This window comes from Ovis aries, chromosome X, assembly GCF_016772045.2.
Source record: "Ovis aries strain OAR_USU_Benz2616 breed Rambouillet chromosome X, ARS-UI_Ramb_v3.0, whole genome shotgun sequence".
Classification (NCBI taxonomy): Eukaryota; Metazoa; Chordata; class Mammalia; order Artiodactyla; family Bovidae; genus Ovis; species Ovis aries.
The window spans coordinates 126,436,654-126,456,565 of NC_056080.1; the positions used below are offsets into that span (position 1 = coordinate 126,436,654).

At 43.8% G+C, this 19,912-nt stretch overlaps 1 protein-coding gene across 2 annotated transcripts; it reads left to right on the forward strand.

Annotated features, from left to right (window-relative positions):
- The first annotated feature begins 832 nt into the window (after nt 1–832).
- IRS4 (insulin receptor substrate 4) lies at nt 833–17,701 on the forward strand. 2 transcript variants are annotated; one of them, XM_042241805.2, is made up of 3 exons: nt 833–4,633; nt 5,383–5,496; nt 15,217–17,701. In XM_042241805.2, exons 1-3 carry the CDS (start codon nt 868–870, stop codon nt 15,219–15,221), a joined length of 3,885 nt encoding a protein of 1,294 aa, XP_042097739.1. In that variant the 5' UTR covers nt 833–867; the 3' UTR covers nt 15,222–17,701. The 2 variants fall into 2 exon arrangements, with proteins under 2 accessions (XP_042097739.1, XP_027819071.2); XM_027963270.3 differs by lacking the exon at nt 5,383–5,496.
- The last annotated feature ends 2,211 nt before the right edge of the window (nt 17,702–19,912 follow it).

Here is a 19,912-nt window from a genome sequence, read left to right on the forward strand (position 1 = left end):
AGCGTGGCTGAGGGATTTGCACGAATTTATCAGTACTATTAACAGCTATTTGCAGAGGGTTGTTTACCGCCGAACGCGCGACAACCATACAGCGGAGCCCACTCCGCACCCCCAAGCCACGCCCCCTTGCCCCTCAGCACCCCTCCTGTCCCCCAAACTAATTAATTCGAGGCGGTCCGCCTGCTAGGCCCTCCCATTGGCTCCCACCCCATCCAATAAGAATCTTGCAACAGTTTCACCTGGCTGCTACTTCCCAAATAAACAAACAAGCCGTCCCGGGACCCTGCCAGCTCTCCTCCCGGGCGCCGCCCGAGACCGTTGTGCTCCGCCCCCTCCCACCACCTCTCGCCCCCTCCAGCCAATCGAGCCCGGCCGTGGTGCCCCGGCCCCGCCGCCGTCTCCGGCTGCTCTCTCCTCCGCCACTCTCGAACTTCTCCCGATACTCCCCCAAACCCCAGTCCGTGCCTCCTTGGAGTCCCCGTTAGGACCAGCGTGGCCAGGGGCCCCGCCTCCTCCCGTGGGTCCTCCCGAGACCCACAGGCCGGGAGATTCTCCCAGAGGGTCTAGGAGGGGTTGGAGGCCGCCCCACCTCTCGGGCCGGCCACCCCCTCCCTCGCACACCTCTGCCGGCGGCGGCTCGCGCCCCTCTGCTGAGCTTGTAGCAGGAGCCGCAGCGGCCGCCGCGTGAGGCAGCGGTCACGTGTTGTTTTGCCCGCCGCCGCGCGCTTGGAGTGGAGTGGGCGGGGGCGCGGGCCTAGGCGGAGGGGGGGCGGGGCGGGCGGAGGGGGTAGACGGCCTCTTCCCCCAACTCTCCCGTCCCCGAGCCCCCCCTCCCTTTCGCTCACCTTAAAACCCTCGTGCATCACCATGGCTAGCTGCTCCTTCGCTCGCGACCAAGCGACAAGGAGACTGCGAGCTGCAGCAGCGGCAACAGCAGCGGCTCTAGCTGCGGCGGCGACCACCCCATTTCTTTCCTCGGGAACCCCCACCGCACCCATTGGGACCGGGTCGTCTTGTCCGGGAGCCATGTGGCTCTCCACGGCCACTGGCTCCCGGTCAGACTCGGAGTCCGACGAGGAGGACCTTCCCGTCGGGGACGAAGTCTGCAAACGCGGCTACCTGCGGAAGCAGAAGCATGGGCGCTGGCGCTACTTCGTGCTCAAACTCGAGACCGCCGACGCCCCAGCTCGGCTGGAATACTACGAAAATGCCAGGAAGTTCCGGCACAGTGTCCGCACCGCGGCGGCTGCAGCGGCGGCGGCCGCCTCCGGCGCCACGGTCCCCGCGCTCATTGCACCGCGGCGCGTGATCACCCTGTACCAGTGCTTCTCGGTGAGCCAGCGGGCCGACGCAAGGTACCCACACCTCATCGCTCTTTTCACCCAAAACGAGTATTTCGCGATGGTGGCCGAGAATGAGTCGGAGCAAGAGAGCTGGTACTTGCTGCTCAGCCGCCTCATCCTCGAGAGCAAGCGCCGCCGCTGCGGCACGCTCGGCGCGCAGCCGGAGGGAGAGCCGGCCGCGCTAGCGGCTGCAGCGGCGGTGGAGCCACCCTTCTACAAAGATGTGTGGCAAGTAATAGTCAAACCCAGGGGGCTGGGGCACCGAAAAGAGCTGAGCGGCGTGTTCCGGCTCTGTCTTACCGACGAGGAAGTTCTGTTCGTGAGGTTAAATACAGAAGTGGCCAGCGTGGTCGTCCAGCTCCTGAGCATCCGTCGCTGTGGGCACTCGGAGCAGTATTTCTTCTTGGAAGTCGGTAGGTCCACCGTCATCGGTCCGGGGGAGCTCTGGATGCAAGTGGATGACTGTGTGGTGGCCCAAAACATGCACGAGCTGTTTTTGGAGAAGATGAGAGCCTTGTGTGCAGACGAATACAGAGCCCGCTGCCGCAGCTACAGCATCAGCATCGGCGGCCACCTGTTAACCCTGCTGTCCACTAGGAGGCACCTGGACATGCTGCCGCTCGAGCCCGGCGGCTGGCTCCGAAGGTCCCGCTTTGAGCAGTTTTGCCACCTTTGGGCCATCGGTGATGGGGAAGACGAGATGCTCTTCGCCAGGCGCTACATAACACCCAGTGAGCCTGTGCCCCGCTCCAGACGAGGAAGACTACACCTGCCCAGAGGGCGCAGACCCAGGAGAGCGACTTCAGTGCCAGCCAGCTTTTTCCGCCACACCGCACCCAGCCCTGTGCGCATCCTGTACCCTGCAGAAGCCCTCCACGACCGAGATCCCGTGTCTTCTGAAGCCTCTGGCTCTGGCTCTGGCAACTCAGGTGAAGAAGGTGGTCCTCAGGGCAAAGAGGATCAGAAAGAAAACGAAGGTGACTATATGCCCATGAACAACTGGGGCTCGGGAAATGGCCGGGGCTCAGGAAGTGGACAGGGTTCAAGTGGGCAAGGCTCCAGTGGCCAAAGCTCCGGGGGAAGTCAGTGCTCAGGCAGGGGGCATGGCTCTGGAGGTGGTCAGGGCTCAAGTAGCAGCCATGGCTCAAGTGGCAGCGGCTCCGGGGACCAGAGTGCAGGAGGAAACCAGTGCTCCGGGGACGGCCAGGGCACCGCTGGGCATGGCTCAAGCAGTGGCCAGGGAGCTGGAGGTGGGCATGGCTCAGGCCGTGGCCAGGGACCCGGAGATGGCCATGGCTCAGGCGGTGGCAAGAACTCCGGAGGTGGCAAAGGCTCAGGAAGTGGGAAGGGGCCCGAAGGCAATGGTGATCGTGGGAAATCTCTGAAGAAAAGATCCTACTTTGGCAAATTAACTCAAGGCAAGCAACAGCAAATGCCACCACCTCCGCCCCTTCCACCCCCACCAGGTGCAGCAACTGGTGGGAAAGGGAAGTCTGGGGGAAGGTTCCGACTTTATTTTTGTGCAGACAGAGGGGCCACAAAAGAACGCAAAGAAGCCAAAGAAGTGAAAGACACGGAGCCCCCAGAAGGTGCAGCTCGGGGTCCCCACAGAGCCAGAGCTTTTGATGAAGACGAGGATGATCCGTATGTGCCAATGAGGCCAGGCGTGGCTGCTCCTCTCGCAAGCTCCAGTGACTACATGCCCATGGCTCCTCAAAATGTCTCTGTGTCCAAAAAGCGCCACTCTCGATCACCTTTCGAAGATTCTAGAGGGTACATGATGATGTTTCCCAGAGTGAGCCCACCACCTGTGCCAAGTCCTCCAAAAGCACCTGATCCTGCTAAAGAGGATGACTCAAAGGACAATGACAGTGACAGTGACTATATGTTCATGGCCCCTGGAGCTGGTGCCATTCCTAAAAACCCCAGAAATCCTCAGGGAGGCTCTTCCTCCAAAAGTTGGAGCTCCTACTTCTCTCTGCCAAATCCTTTTCGGAGCTCCCCATTGGGACAGAGTGACCATAGTGAGTATGTACCAATGTTACCTGGAAAATTCCTAGGAAAGGGCCTAGAGAAGGAAGTCTTATCTAACAGAGGCCCCAAAGATACAGCTTCAAAGCCTTCAGTTGAAGGGTCTTTCTCAAAGCCTAGAGATGGGGGATCACCTTCCAAGCGTTCAGGTGATGGGCCCCCCAAGCACAAGGCTAAGAGACCTAATCGACTTCCTTTTATGACAAAAGGAAACAAAGTCAAGCCAAAACCACAAAAGCCCACACAGGAGCAGAGAGAAGCCGACAGCCCTAGGGGCTACGTCAACATTGACTTCCCTAAGAGAGGTTATAATATGCCAGATCCATGTCTTCAAAGACTTCCAGGTGCGTGGGGCATAATTACCGACCCCAGACAGTTTGCCTTTTCCAATTATGTGAATATTGAGTTCGGAGTGCCATTTCCAAATCCAGCAGGCAACCTCTCAGATCTCTTCAGAGCTATCCCAGGTGCCAATCCCTTCTTTCTGGACGGTGCTACAGGGAGCAGTGCTAATAGAGAAGAAGGTGACTACATCGAAGTGACTTTCAACCCAGCGATGACACCAGCCGTGCCTTTTGCTGACAGTGCCATTCGCTACGATGCCGAAACTGGTCGCATCTATGTGGTCGATCCATTTTCTGAGTGCTGTATGAACATTTCTCTCTCCCCCAGCCGCTGCTCCGAACGACCACCTGTAGCGAGGCTGCTACTGCGAGAAGAGCTCGAGCGAAGGCGCCCACAAAGCCGTTCGCAAAGTTTCTTTGCAGCCGCCAGAGCCGCCATCTCTGCTTTTCCGACCGACAGCCTCGAGAGAGACCTGTCCGCTTCCTTCGCCGCGGCCGCGGCCGCGGCCGCCGTGCCAACCTTAGCTCTCGGCCGGGCTTTAGCCGTCGCCTCCGCTTTGGTCGCGGCTCCCGGCATCGGCGCAGCAGCCGCCGGCCTCGAGGCTGCCGCTGGATTTGACTCCGCCTCCGTCCGCTGGTTCCTACCTGTTGCCGATGCTGCTGGTGCCGCTGTCAGGGGGGCCCAAGACGTTGCGGGTGGCTCGAACCCCAGAGCCCCAAACCCATCAGCAGACCTGGCCGGAGGTGAGAACGGAGCCGGTGGGGCTGCCGCTGCAGTCGCCGCTCCGCCTCGATCACCTGGCCGCGGCCGGGTGCCCAGACCCCCAGAAAGAGAAGATTCTGACGAAGACGACACGTACGTGAGAATGGACTTTGCAAGACGTGACAACAGGAAGTTCGACTCTCCCCAAAGAGGTTGGTGATTTTTAAATTCATTTCCCTGAAGTTAGTGGTGATTCCTTAATAAATCGATGCACTCCCCCTGTTACAGTGTTAGGAGTATGTTTCATTCACTGGTGCTTATTTAGAATGGAAAGTAGAATTCTGTTTTAATCATTCATTCATGTGAATCATTATTATATTAAAACTTAAGTTTTAATATAGTAAGTTTCCTTACCTGGAAAGCTCTGATTATCGATTAAACATTGGTTCTACTTTTTAGAACTAGTACTTAAGTTTTAACATAGTAAGTTTCTTTACCTGGAAAGCTCTGATTATCGATTAAACATTGGTTCTACTTTTTAGAAGTAGTTTAAACGTAAGGATGTGTAACATGTTTTCAGATAGCCTTTGATTTATGCAAACAGGACCTCGTGGTCCGTTGAATCCCATCAACTCATTTTCAAATCAACATGTCAAAGCTGCTTTTCTACAAATGACCACATTTAATTGCAGGACATTTAATAAGAGCACTGGATATTAAGCAGTAATAATCAACCGTTAACCTTTGCGGGTTGATGACCTTCTCCTCAGAAAATTACTTTTTAAAAAAGCAGTCATGGTTATGTTGGTTTGCTGAGATTTACCAAGAAGGTTGAATCTCAATTGTTAGTGTGAATGTCTGGCGGGAACCAAAGGTAAATAATCCAGAACAGGTAATTGAAAGAAGACTGTGTTTAACTCTGGAATGTGTTTTGGTGTTGTTTTGTTTTGTTTTTACACAGGATACATTGCCGGAAACCTTGAGAGTTCCTTTTCTATGTCACTAATAGTGACAGGCAAGTCATCTGCTGTGCCACATTTTCTTCATGTAATTCCCCCCCACCCCGCCAAAAAGGGTATGGTGATAACACAATAATGGGTATGACTATTTGTTTGAAAGGTTTAAAAACCATTTAAAACATCTAATTGGTGCATCTTCTGGGCAATTCAGTAAAGCAGGATAGGAAGGCTGGGGGCAGACCTGACCCCAGGGGCAGCTTACCCTGGAAGAGTGAAAGTTTTTTTTAAAGGGTTACTTTTTCAAAGGAAGAAACAAGGAAGAATAGGATCTGTCAGACTTGGAAATAAGACTTCAAGGAAATCTGTTGTATACATCGTGCAGTGTTTTTATTAGTGTCCCTGGAGACATTCTTGAGAAACGATTTTGGGAGATGATGTCTCCATAGTCTCCACTGCCTCCCCTCTTTACTGATATGTGCTTCTTTTCCAGGGAAGAGAAGGGATGGACCCCAGCAGTTTTCATTCCAGTAGTCAGTTTAGTGAAGATTCTTGCTTTGCTTGCTTTGTGGAATGCTTTTGTGATTGGATCTCTGCCCACTGTGCTTGATCAGGCAGAACAAGTCGGGGACTGATCACAACAGTCACCTAACAAGCTCTCTATTTAGTGCAGGTGTAGCCCTCCTCCCCTCTTTCCCCCTGCTTTAGAAAACTTGCCTTACAAAAACTCATGTTTGTAGCATGGACACATTAAGGAGTGATCATTAAAACGACAAAAGGATGCTTTGGCATGCCAAAGGATTCAATTCAGGTCTCCTTTAAATTGTGAGGGCCCCCACCCCACACACACACGCATGGGCACTCACACGCAATCATCAGCACTAACAGAACCATGCATTTAAAATATACAATTCTGTTGCCAAGCATTTAATTCATACCAAGCTTTTCAAGAACAGATATATTTTATTCTGTAAAGTACACCTGGAAATTGGCCTTAAGCCATTGTTTGAGCCTAACTGATATTGATGTGAGTGTTCCATAGCAATCTATGTCTCTGTGGTGCTTTGGAAAGAACAAGTTTTCATAGAGGTTTGTCTATATTTTCCACTACTCTTTGTTTCAGCAAAAATGAAAATTAGTGAAAATTTCTTGTTCCTTAAATAAATCCTGTCTTCCCAAATATTATCTAGATCATGAAATAACTAACATTTATTTTAGCATAGGTTACTGATTTATGAATAACTTCAAATAACTTTGTAGCTATTCTGGAGGCTAATGTTCTGTAAATGTGTTGTTCCTTGAGGAAATTCCTAACTTTATCCAGCAAGGAGGCTGTATCTCACAGGGACATAAGTGCTTAGGTTAAAACAAGACAGCGAATGTGAAAGGACTTTGGGCCTTTAAAGTACTTTGCAAATATAAGATATTTTAATTTTGTTATTGGATTAACAAACATTGATGTTTCAATAATTTCAACAAGTGATTTAGTTTCTTGCAAAAATGATTGGTCCTGAGACTGATTAAGGCACATTATTTGCTGAGATATATAATAGGAAAGATATATAGAAAGAAACTGAAGGAAATTACTTTTCCTACCAGCTTAATGCAAATTGATATGTTGGAATGTTGTCTGTGAAGGGTTAAGAACAAGCTGGCTGATTATGATCATTTTGTGACTATAAAGCTGTAGAATAGTTTTCACCCATTTCTCATCTTGTTTCACCTTCCTAATGAAATAAAAAAAAAATTCACTTTAGAAAATAACAAATATGCTTTGACAAAGGAACAGAGGCACAGTCTTCATTAGGAGTTAAGTATCTCTCAGGGTAATTTTAATTTTTGCAAATGTTTAAAACAGTGTCTGACACATAGTGTTACACATGAGTTATTATGCAACTAATACAACTACTGTCATTGTTGTTACTGTTATTATTATTACATTTAGGAAAAACACAAAGCTAAAGTCCTGTGTCCCCAAATCCCACTTTTAAGTTTTCTTAAAATGGTTTACATGCTTGTTCAGAATTGGCATTTTTATAGTTGTGATCTGTTTGTAACTTAAGAGAAATGAAGGGAGCCCATAAGGTAGTGAGACAGCTTTGTTCATATAACGCAAAATTAATATGTAATCTCATTTACCCACAAGTCATATTGCATATAAGTAAGTACTTCAAAGCCATTTGTTTAAGACAATTGGAACCACCCAGAAATATAAACTGGACTTGACTTTTTAATAAATGAAATAATTTAAGAAGTGTGAAGTACTCAGATTTTAAACACATGGGTTATAAGTATTAGCATTTATAAAGAGAATGCAGTTTTTTTATATGGTTATTCTGGCTCTTGTTTATGAATGCATTTTTACTTTTTTTATTGTTGTATCTGATGTAGAATTCATAGTTTGAAGTTAGTTAAGGTTAAAAAAATTCACTGATCTTCCATTCCAAAGATGAGAAGGTAAGAGCAGCTCTCAGAGGGGTGAGAGAATTGGCCAAATTAGTAATGTTATAATAGCACTTGGTATTAAAAAGCAAAAAAAAAAAAAGCTGTATTAATTACCTTTTGAAATTTTAGTCCTTGTTATTAACACGAAGGAGGCATAAGCTTCTTTTCAGTGTACTACTGCCAAATCCTCTTGCTATAAATTATAGATGCTGAGAGCAAATTTTTTGTTTATTGGACTTATTTATTATACATTACTAGAGTTAAATCTCCACATAGCAGAGATTTCTCAGTCACCATGGTTGGGTCACTTATCTTAGACAACATTCATCCTCACCACAAAAAAAAAAAAAAAAAAAAAAAGGACAGTTATTTGGAGTAGAAGTATTTGATCTGTAACAATTAAAGAGGATTTCATTCTATTAAAGTTAACTAAAGCTATTGGCAATCATTATTTATGTGGATTCATTCTGTTTTTGAGTAATGCATCCCAGGTGATTTTGGAATTTTGGCTACTCACTAGCAAAGTATCCTCTTTAAACAAGGACTAGGACTTGAATATCACACATGCATCAGTACTCAAACAAGATCTCTTACTTTCTTTTCCTCCCCCTAATTACCAAACATGAACTAAGAGGCTTCAGAGTCATTGACAGGAAACTATTTGGGAAACAAACTCTGAGTGACCCCCAAGTTTTCATGTTGAAATAGGTGAGGATAACCAGTGTGGAGAGAAATCAGGCATCTTGTGTGTGATTTAAAAGGGATCATTGTTAACTTGTTGATGGAGGAAATGCTTTACAGTTGCCTACTGCCTTATAATTTGCAAAGCATATTTACATTCATTATTTTACTGGGGGATAGTAGGTACTGGAACTGAAGCCGGTATTAAGAACTTTCCCACTGTCAAAGAGGTAAGTGGCAGAGCAGAAAATCAAATCTATACATATGATTTCAAGTCCAGTACTCCACCCAGCATACCACACTGCCCTTTCATCAGATGTTCAATCTGCTATTTTCCTATTGATGAAGATTATGATATAGGCAAGGTTGGGGAAATTTCCAAGTCTTCTTGAATTTGATAGTGTCCAATTTGCTTGTAAGTAATTCATTCAGAGTGTTATAATTGTGAGCGATCCCCCAGAGATTGGATCATTTTCATTACATTGAACTGTTTATAGCTTTGTTATAAAAGAATATAACTTGTATTGGAATTGAAGGTTTTAAATCTGATTGCAGGAGGCGTTTGCTCATCTTTACCTCCCAAACACAAATACTCTGTGTATCTATTTGGATTTCACAGAAACACTGAAAGGAATGAAAGGGGTGCATTCAATAAACTTCTGTTAATGATCCTTTCCTTAAGTAAAGTCACCTGTGTGTGGTTTTTCCAAATAATCCATTGACATTTACCAGTTATTGCCAAAAGTCTTTCAATTCCTTTTTGTCCATATGTATAAAATCTGATATTCTAGTCGGCACCATTATGGTGCAAACAAAAAACAGAATAAGATGAGACAGGTGGGGATAAAAGCATTGTATTAAGAGATGCTCTTCATTTGTTTAAAATGCAAAATTCGCCCTTGGTAGTCAGGGAAAAAGATTTTAGAAGCCTTGAAAATCAAATCCTTTCCTAGGGACATAAAAATCTTTGTTTAAAAATAAATTCATTTTGCTTAGCACCGTTTTTAAAAATGCTTTACAACGATATAAAAATAGCTCAGACATTTTATAGGCATTATTGGAAAATAACTTTTGTGAAATGCTTAATTAAAGCCTGCAGTATGTTTTGTCTAAGAGGTGCTGCCAGGCTCGAAGATGGTGAAGATCATTTACTGGAAAACACTGCGTTGTCCTGAGTGAGAAATGAGAGATGAAAAAGGCTACATTTTGTAATAATGAAATGAATACAGCACACTCAGTTTTTACCACAACTATCAGATTGCTAATTTTAAGGCTACTGATAAAAATTGCCAAGACAGTAGGTTCACCATATGACATTAAATGCATTCTGTAGCAATTCTGCATTGGTTATTGGTTGTTCAGCAACAGGTCTTAGATTTTCATCTTCTTTTTCAGCTGTTAGGCTGCACACTTGAGAAATAGGAATTTTAAAAGATTTTTTTTAAATGTAGACCCATATCCTAGTTCAGATTTGCATTCTTTTAGAGGGTACCTTACTATTTCTGACTAATTCCTTTTAGAATTAATGAGACTATGTACTGAAATATTTCGTGAAATGAGAAAGTTATTGCACTTTTCCTCTAGCTTCCTGACATCCCCTTTCTAATGGGTTGTTTTCTGTGAGTCTTACTCTCGATAATTTCAGGAAAACTTGCCTTTCCTGGCCTCTCTCTGGCAGTAAAGGTGAGGCCACTCTGGGAGTTCCACAAGGGAAGGGAGGCCCTCAGAGGGGAAGACTTCTTTCCTGAGAAGTTGCTGCCCCTAGTTCACAGCCTGTCTGTGCTCAGCTCACAGGAACAGCATCGCTTGCCTGCCCTGGTCTCACTTGTTGGCACAGAGGCAGCTGGGCTGGTGTTCAAAGCAGTTTTCATGGTTGGATTGACCACACTATGTTTGATGCTAGCCAGATCATCTGGATTTACTGAATATTCAATTCCCCATAAATTGTAGTCACTTTAGCTAGTTTTCACAATTTATATAATTTGCCTCTCTATGATTACTAATTTGTTACTTGTAGACTTGAAACTTAGAGAATATCAATGAAGACTATCTCTAAATTCACCTTGAAAATGATTCACACCTGCACCCACGGTGCCTTTGAAAGTCTGACCAATAAATATGGTTTTAAACTCCTGCTGCTGCTTTTTCCTTTTTTTTTTTTTTTTTTTGGCCACACCATGTGGCTTGTGGGATCTTAATTCCCTGACCAGCGATCGAACTCGTGCCCACGGCAATGAAAGCATGAAATGTTAACTACTGAACTACCAGGGAATTCCCACTCCTGCTTTTTCATAACTTATGCCTCTGTCCTCACCCTCAGACCTCCCCAACCATACCCACTACTGCCACCCATGAAGGACTTAATTGTGGCTGCGACTCTGACCATAGTTTCTACTGCCACCCTGGCCCTGTTATTACAGCTGCTTAAATTTAGGAGACCCTATTCTTACTGCTATGGCTTGAAGAGATCTTTTCCTGGAGTCTCATATTGAAACTTCAAACATGTCTCCCCACAGAAATGATGTTATACATGACTGTCGGGTGCAGTCAAAATCATTCCCTTCTCAGTTTGGGATCTGCTTGTGTGGACGAACCTACGAACCTGTCCACTATTTATTTATAACATTGTTTTCACAGGATAATTTATTTTGAGTTTCAAGTAAAGAATGAGCCCTGGAATATGTCTTTTGTAAATCAGAGACTGCCTATATTAGAATTCTAGTAACTTGCATTCCTTAAGTCTTCAGTAACTAGGCAGCAGCATGAAGTGGCCAGAGTGTGTGTTGGGAGGTAGTGGAGAAGCTGACCTGTGATAAAAATCCTGTAGCTGATCCCCAAATAGTTTGTATCCAGATAATCAAGACCTGAATGAGCATGAATAAGTGGTCCAGGGCCTGCCTTCAAATGGCAGATGTGAAGCAATTGAACTGACCTTTGAGGAGGTGGAGGTTTCTAAGCATCATTCATTTTCCTTAACAGATTCTTTTGACTATTCCATCACAAAACCATTGCCAGTTTAGGGAGAAGCATATTTGAGCTTCTGATCTATGAAGGAGACAATAGTCTGTTATGATTGGTGTTGTAAAGACTGCTAAGTTGCTTCAGTCGTGTCTGACTCTGTGCGAACCCATAGACGGCAGCCCACCAGGCTCTGCTGTCCCTGGGATTCTCCAGGCAAGAACACTGGAGTGGGTTGCCATTTCCTTCTCCAATGCATGAAAGTGAAAAGTGAAAGTGAAGTCACTCAGTCATGTCTGACTCTTAGCGATCCTGTGGACCGCAGCCCACCAGACTCCTCCGTCCATGGATTTTCCAGGCAAGAGTGCTGGAGTGGGGTGCCATTGCCTTCTCCATTGTAAAGACTAGCGGCAGTTATTGCTAGTTTTCACCCTTGAGGGACAGCACTGCAATTAAGCTCTTTAGAGTGATCTTCCTATGTATTTCCAGGGCATAGGAGATGTGATGATCTGTTTCTTATTGGTGGAAAAAATCTACATATAAGCCAGAGGCAATAATGTAACTGTATTATTATATACTCATCTTTGGGTTAAATGCTTCCATTTTCTCCTCATTTACTTTGTTCATCTTCAGTGCTTTGCTTATCGTTGCCCCTGCTTGTTCGAGATCACCAGTTGACCATGGGGATGGATAGCATGATGTCTAATAAAATTTTCAAAAGAACTTGAATTGTTTCTTTCGTTCTAGGAAGATTGGAGGTAAGACAACTGAGGCCATGGGATTGGGAGAGTGGAAAAAGAATGAGAGACTAACTGGATATATTGTTATTTGGGCTTGTCTGGGCAGGGGAACCACTGCTCTGTTGGACTTCAGGCAGTAATAGAAACATGTTTGAGATTCATATGAAGCGACCTGGAATGCCCTGGAGGAACTGCCTACATTGCTCACCCTACACATTTGCGGGAGTATTGATGTCATGTGTGTTTTCTCAGTATATTAAAGATTAATGGTCAGATTTATATAATTATAAAAACTGAGATAGAAACATTTGCTGCATTTGTTTTTGAGAAGAAAATTATATCTGTCAGATCTGGGGGGCCACGAGTAGGAAAATGTTTTGACCCATCAGAGTCCATTGAGGTTTTCTCCCTTCTGGAGAAGGGGTGAAATTAACTTGCCACTAAAAAGACCTTTGCTTAATCAGAAAGTTAGAATACCTGATACAGTAATTATTTATAACCCATCAGTCTCAAGTGGAAGTAATACATCAAAATAAGATCACGTTATTAAAAGCATTGCCATTTTACCTTCCTGGTGGTGAAATGATATCAAAATGAACAGGAAACAGAACTCAGATGTGACTGTCAGCCCTTTGATTCATTTTGCAGACTGTTTCTGATGGAGTGTTAATCCCAAATTGCTTTCCTTTGCCAGCCAGCAAGCTTCTGGGTTATTTCTTATGGTGTTCTTTGAAATGTTCTTGGGGAATGTAAACTCATTTTAATATTGACCTAAGTAAAACAGGATTATACAGGTAAATCTGTGGCTCAAGTTCCCATAATGCATTTCAAAAGCAAATTAAATTATTTTTGGATTATCTTGTTTTCGATAGCATTATTTCTACTGGCATGGCTAATCAAGAGTTGATGAATATATTTTGTAAAGTAAACTTGAAATCACACCATTATTTGCTAGGTTTTAGTATGTTATCAAGCATTCACTCAATGCTGGTGTGTAGGTGTTATAGGAAAGCAATTGAAATATGAATCAAATTTTTATTAGAACCCTTGTCACTTTTGAAAAAGTAAAGAAAGAAAGCTCTAATAGGAACAAATGCCCCTAATTTCAGGCTTACTGTAATGTTGGGGTAGTCAGATGGAGCTTAATTTGTATGTTTCTAGGAAAACACTTGTGAAATACAGGGAGTAGTAAGAAATCTCCTTTAAAGCATATTCAGTATACTATGTATGAACATTTTTATACTAAAACAAAGCAAACCAAATTAGGTACAGTACCTTTATCTTAAACTTCTGTTAAGAACCTCTAGCTGACAGTAGCTTCAAAATTTTGTAATGCTGCTGCTGCTGCTGCTGCTGCTGCTGCTGCTGCTGCTGCTGCTGCTGCTGCGTCGCTTCAGTCGTGTCTGACTCTGTGCGACCCCATAGATGGCAGCCCACCAGGCTCCCCCATCCTGGGATTCTCCAGGCAAGAATACTGGAGTGGGTTGCCATTTCCTTCTCCAATGCAGGAAAGTGAAAAGTGAAAATGAAGTCTCTCAGTTGTATCCGACTCTTAGCAACCCCATGGACTACAGCCCACCAGGCTCCTCGGTCCATGGGATTTTCCAGGCAAGAGTATTGGAGTGGAGTGCCATTGCCTTCTCCATCTGTAATGCTAGTACAGTCTAATTTTGCAGCAGATAACTGAGCATGGACCATCATGGTTAACCTCTACTGATCACACCTTTCATCCTATGTCAACTTGATAAATACATAGAATCTAAAATTTCCTAAGCCCACTGCTGACAGGAAAATAATATCTTTCCTAATCTATGGTGTTAATTAAAAATTTTTTCACATGGAGGAACAGCCCTATAGAGTAAATCATGATGAATGGCCATAAGTAGGTGGGAGGGGAGTGGAGAGCTTTGGTGCTTCATGGAGATGCAAGTGGTTACATTTTGAAAACCTCTGATGAAAGAGTGAATAGTTACCATGTTCAGTTCAGTCGCTCAGTCAGGTCCGGCTCTTTGTGACCCCTGTTTTAATACAAGATCTTGTACTTGCAGCCTACTTTGGGGAATGCTTTCCATGGGTTCTTTTAGGTCAGCTATCATGAAATGGAATATTTGGTTCTTCGATGTGACCTGGTCTTAACACTCACATCCCATAATCAATTTGCTGACCATTTATCCCCATCCCTTCTGCAATCCAGCACCTTCTTCAGTATACTGGACACCCTTCCTCTGCCCCACTCCCAATTATGTGCCCTCTCAATAAGCAAAAGGCCAAGAGAGTAATACCAGAACTACTACTTCTTTTTTTATTTTTATTTTTTAGACGGAGATTTCATTCAAATCTCCCTTGCAGGTATGACCTTGCTCTTTTAGATGAAATCCTGGTGGCTCAGACAGTAAGAGAATCATCTTGCAGTGCAGGAGACTTGGGTTCGATCCTTGGGTTGGGAAGATCCCCTGGAGAAGGCAATGGCAACCCACTCTAGTGTTCTTGCCTGGAGAATTCCATGCGCAGGGGAGCCTGGTGGGCTATAGTCCATGCAGTCGCAGAGTCAGACACGACTGAGTGACTGACACTTTAGTGACTGTATCTGGAGACTAGCACCAAGGCTGTGCTTGAATCGTTTGACTCATGCCATATAATTTGGTGAAGGCATAATCAAACATGAAAGAAGAAAAAGCTTCTCTTTGTCCGCCCAATGCCAGGTGGACATTGCTGGCCTCACTGGGAGAAAGTAGAGCAGTGCATGCGCATTGACAAAGCTGCTATCCACTGGAAAATTCAGAGTGGAGCCTGGGGGCAAAAGGAGTAACTGCCCTTAGGTCTTTGTGGGGCTTGTGCTGGTGTTTGTCATAGGCATCCAGCCTAGTTACCTATGTCCTTGCCAAGGAAGTGTCCTCAATATGGTTCTCAAAACTACTAGTTCAATTTTGTTTTAGAACAGGGTGGGGGTAAAAGCACTTCACAGTTTAATCCTGAAAGTAACATTTATTCTGTCATCTTTTATTTTTTTCCTAGAGTGATGACGTTGCCACACAAAATTTAGAAGAAACGTGACGCTTATGGAATTTCAGCTGTGTCTACTCCAGATCTGCCTAAAAGAAAATTCACAGGCTTCTGAATAGAAAGTGACCTGAATTTCGAAAAGCCTACAAGTGGATGCTGGCAGTTGAATAATCTTAACACAGATCAGTCTTAGTGCTGCCTTATAGATCCAGTGATTTTGAATTCAGAAATTCACTCTACTTTGTTTTTATTTTCTAATTTGAAAGGAAACAAATGTATAAAAGTGAACATCTCACAACTGGCTCCTTCTTAAGAATGTTACTGACCTATGTATAAATGTGGCCAATACCAATTTTACTAATGTATAATACTTAGATTTGAAGTTGAAAACCCTTGAAATAAGAGGAGATAAAGAAGGTTATATTCCTGAGAAGGTAGGTATGATCTGGAATCTTTCTGAGTAGTATATACAAAACTTTTCTTGATCAAAGACTTAAACCTCAACTGGACTGATATCTGGATGGGACATTTCTAATATTTTAAATGCAGGACCAAAGGGCAGATTATCTCAGTTTTGTTCATGAACAGAACTGCAACTTTCTGTCCACATTCACTGTTAACAGATATCTTGACTGAACTTTGCCAACGTTATAAAGACAGAACTGGAGAACAGAGGATCTGTTTCTTCATATACAATACTGTGATGTTCTGCTTGCAAATTGATTGGACATTTCCAAAACCATTATTTAAAAAAAAATTTTTAAACCTACATTTTCCCCCTAAATGAAGCAAAGTTCTTCAGAAAGTCTCTTCACAAAGACCCCCTCTGCCACTCTGGGCCTCCCCCTTTCATCCTCCATTCTCCCCCTCTTTCTGATTCTTTCCTTGACACACTTTCCCTCCTATGCCCAGGGCTCCTATAAAGAGATCAGTTTCCCATATTCAAGAAATTAGTGTGTACAAACAAATCAGTATTCTGACCGAAACTTAAGCCAAAAGGAACCTCTTATAAGGTTTTGTTTCCCTTTGGATAACAAGACTATATAAGATGAACAGAATTTAAAAAAAAAAAAAAGAATCAGAGCAAGCTCCCCCTTCCTATTTTTGCTTGTCTCTGATGGAAACTGAATTAAGATTTTAGGAACCTGGACCTTTGAGAACATGACACTAACAGGTGGTGATCACAGAGGAAAGGTACAAAGGTCTTGAAGCTTGCTTAGAGCTTTGTTACGTGGTGGCACACAAATCACAACTTGTTGTACCATCACTGGCAAACCTCATCACCGATGGGTGTGAGTGTCTGTAATAACTGTGTGAGTGCTAACGTGTGTGCACACATTTGTGTACTTGTGCACATGTGATTGTAGATGTACCTGTTGTGCGTAACTCTGTTTTAAAAAAAATTGCTTCGCATTTGATGTGCAACTTTGAAGTAGTGTGATATTTACCTGAAGTTTTCTGCCACTCGGTTTTGATGTCTTTGAACGTGTACTTCTGTCTTCAAGCAGGCTTCTAGTACATGTGTTGCTACACTAACTTTTCTGAAAAACCGAGTTGACTTCTCTTATTTTTCCTTGCCTGTCAACCAAGGGGATGGGGTGGGGGCTCTTTTATTGTTTGTTCCCTTGTGAGTGGTGCTGAGGAGAGGATGTGGCTGCAGGACCAATCACTACTCCAGTTACTGGTCACTGCTAGGGCATCAGTCTCACCAGTTCCTTCAGACTCTTTGCTTTTTCCCAACCTAATCAAAGAAATGCAGTGTGGCTTTTGTTCATTATGGTAACAATGCAGTCTTTAGGCAGCCTTTCTCAAGCCTTCTCTCACCATTTTATTTTCAAGTTAAGTCATAATTGTTCAGAATTGTGGAAAGAAAAGATGATTGGGGGGAGGAATGTTCTTTTGCTTTATTTGCATATTAGGTTCAGAGGCTGCCAACAGACAGGGTACAGCACAGATGTTACACTTGCTGAATAAATGAAGGGGAAACCTCATACACAACAGTACACATAGTAACAGGTACAAATAGTCACAGGTACAGCATAACAAATATGCAATCTTTTGACACAACTTCTTAGTTTACAGACACAACTAATTTATTCAGTATTGTGCTGGAAGAATCTTTTTAGAGTCAGTGTACCAACATATCACTTACCTTTCAGCTACGAGTTTATGCTGCTGTTAAGAAAAACCAATGATGGAACGATTTTTTGTGACCTCTCCACTTCATTTGGTATCAGACATAGTTAACTTGGTCAGTAAAAACTAAAATGTTCCAGTTCCAACAGCTCATTACATTTGCTCTTTCTGCTTTCACAGATCTGCTTTGAGTTGCTCTGGCTTTGTCTTCCTTTGTAAATACTCTTCTTTTCTTTCTTTCTTTGTAAACATCTCATTTGCAGTTTTGGGAGACAACCTTGCAACTCTGTATAGTGTTTATATATATATCTGACTTGCCTTTCCATAGAGCTACTCGCAATAAATGTGTTCATGAATGTTATTTGTGTGGACATTCATTTCTTTAATGAATACTGTTATCTCTACCTGTTGTTTAGTCGCTCAGTCATGTGCAACTCTTTTGCGACCCCATAGACCAGAACCCGCCAGGCTCCTCTGTCCATGGGATTTCCCAGGCAAGAATATGGGAATGGGTTGCCATTTTCTTCTCCAGGGGATCTACCTGACCCAGGGATTGAACCCTTATCTCCTGCGTCTCCTTCATTGCAGGTGGATTCTTTACCACTGCTCCACCCAGGAAACTTGTTGCTTCCACTACTTCATTTTAAATATATTTTTTCTGCCCCATTAAGAATTGACTGCATTTTTAAGAATAAAGCAGTTAGGATAACTGAAGGTTTCGGTTAAAATTACTATGCCTCAAAACTGGAGGCTTTTTGATAGTTAATACCTCAAGTCTTCATTCTGCAAATGTGGAGGTAATGCCACGTGGCACCTGGGATCTTAGTTGCCTGACCAGAGATTGAACTTGTGCCTTCTGCAGTGGAAGCAGAGACTGCCAGGGAAGTCCCCAGCGTAGAACTTGAATTTTCATGTCAATTGTAATAATGTATGAATCCTAAGTAGAAGAGACAGGTCAATAAGGTTAAGTTAATCAGTTACAGTTTTTTTTCATCTTCTCTTGTTACTTACTCATGCCCTTTAAATGACTCCCTTTTCATTTACTTATTTTTAACCACTGGGAAGGTGAATATAAGTACATGGAAAATACACCAATGAACAGGCAGGAAACATTTCTGCATCGATGAAGGAACTGAATGTCAAGAATATATTAGCACATTTATTGTCAGCCTAATCGGAAGCCAAAGGTTTAAAGGAACACTAGACAAATGATTACCTCCTTGCTTGCTCAAGGATCAGTGCGGGAAAGGGGAGGGGACTGGTGGAGTCGAGTGGACTACAGGGTAGGAAGCAGTTCCCACATCATATGCATAATCTACACGCTACATGGGTTGTGTTCGTGGACAATCAAGTTCAATGTACAGCTTGACTTGATGTACCTGAGAAGTTGTGTGTAAAAGAATATCACCGTGGGGATGCATAGTTCGACTGCCTTTATCATTAGAAACTGTCCACAACAGAGATTGTCTTAAAAATATGTGGTTAAAATATGTATCTGTGTATGCATGTGTGCTAAGTCGCTACAGTCGTGTCCAACTCTGTGCAACCCTATAGATTGTAGCCCACCAGGCTCCTCTGTCCACAGGATTTTCCAGGCAAGAATGCTAGAGTGGGTTGCCATTTCCTTTTCCAGGGGATCTTCCCAACCCAGGGATGGAACCCATGGCTCTTAAGTCTCCTGCATTGACAGGCAAGTTCTTTACCACTGGGAAGCTGTTTGCGGGCATGCATGCATGCTAAGTCACTTCAGTCAAGTCTGGCTCTCTGAGACCCTATGGACTGTAGTCCACCAGGGTCCTCTGTCCATGGGATTCTCCAAGCAAGAATACTGGAGTGGATTGTCATTTCCTACTCCAGCAGATCTTCCTGACCCAGGGATCAAACCCATGTCTCCTGCATTGGCAGGTAGGTTCTTGACCACTAGTGCCACCCAGGAAGCCCAGGTGTATATGTATATGTATGTGCATATATATACACATCTACATAGATATATATGAACTCTAATCCTCTCTTCAAGGGAGACAATCTGTATTTATCATGGCATAGCCCAGATATATATATATATATATATATTTTTTTTTTTTAAATCCCAAACAGCCCCTCAGAAACAGGCACATGTGTGCTTTTTAGTCTATATAATCATTGTACACTCATTTGGTGATTCACATTTTAATGGAACTTGGATTCCTGGAACAGTAGGCATAGTCAGTGTGGCTGCTTTGACAATCAGCAGAACTTGACAGCTGGAAAGATTTACATCGAAGAGTATGTGAACAGAACTTCGGCGTCTCCACTCCTTTAATCACATACAGCAGCCACGTGCTCACTATAGAATGTGAAGGGATACTGTTTCTTTAAAGCATAAAACCTATTCAGAAGACTTGCCAGGTAAAACATGCCTAAGTGCGCGCTAGTTAAACACCTCCAGTGACTGCTTAGAAAAATATTACTAGGTGCTAATTGACCCCAAAAGGCATCTTGGAAATGCACCAAAATGCTTTTTTTAAATGTTTTGAACTCAAAGGCAAAACCTGGCAAATGTGAGTATGGCTATATAGGTAAATCAAATCAT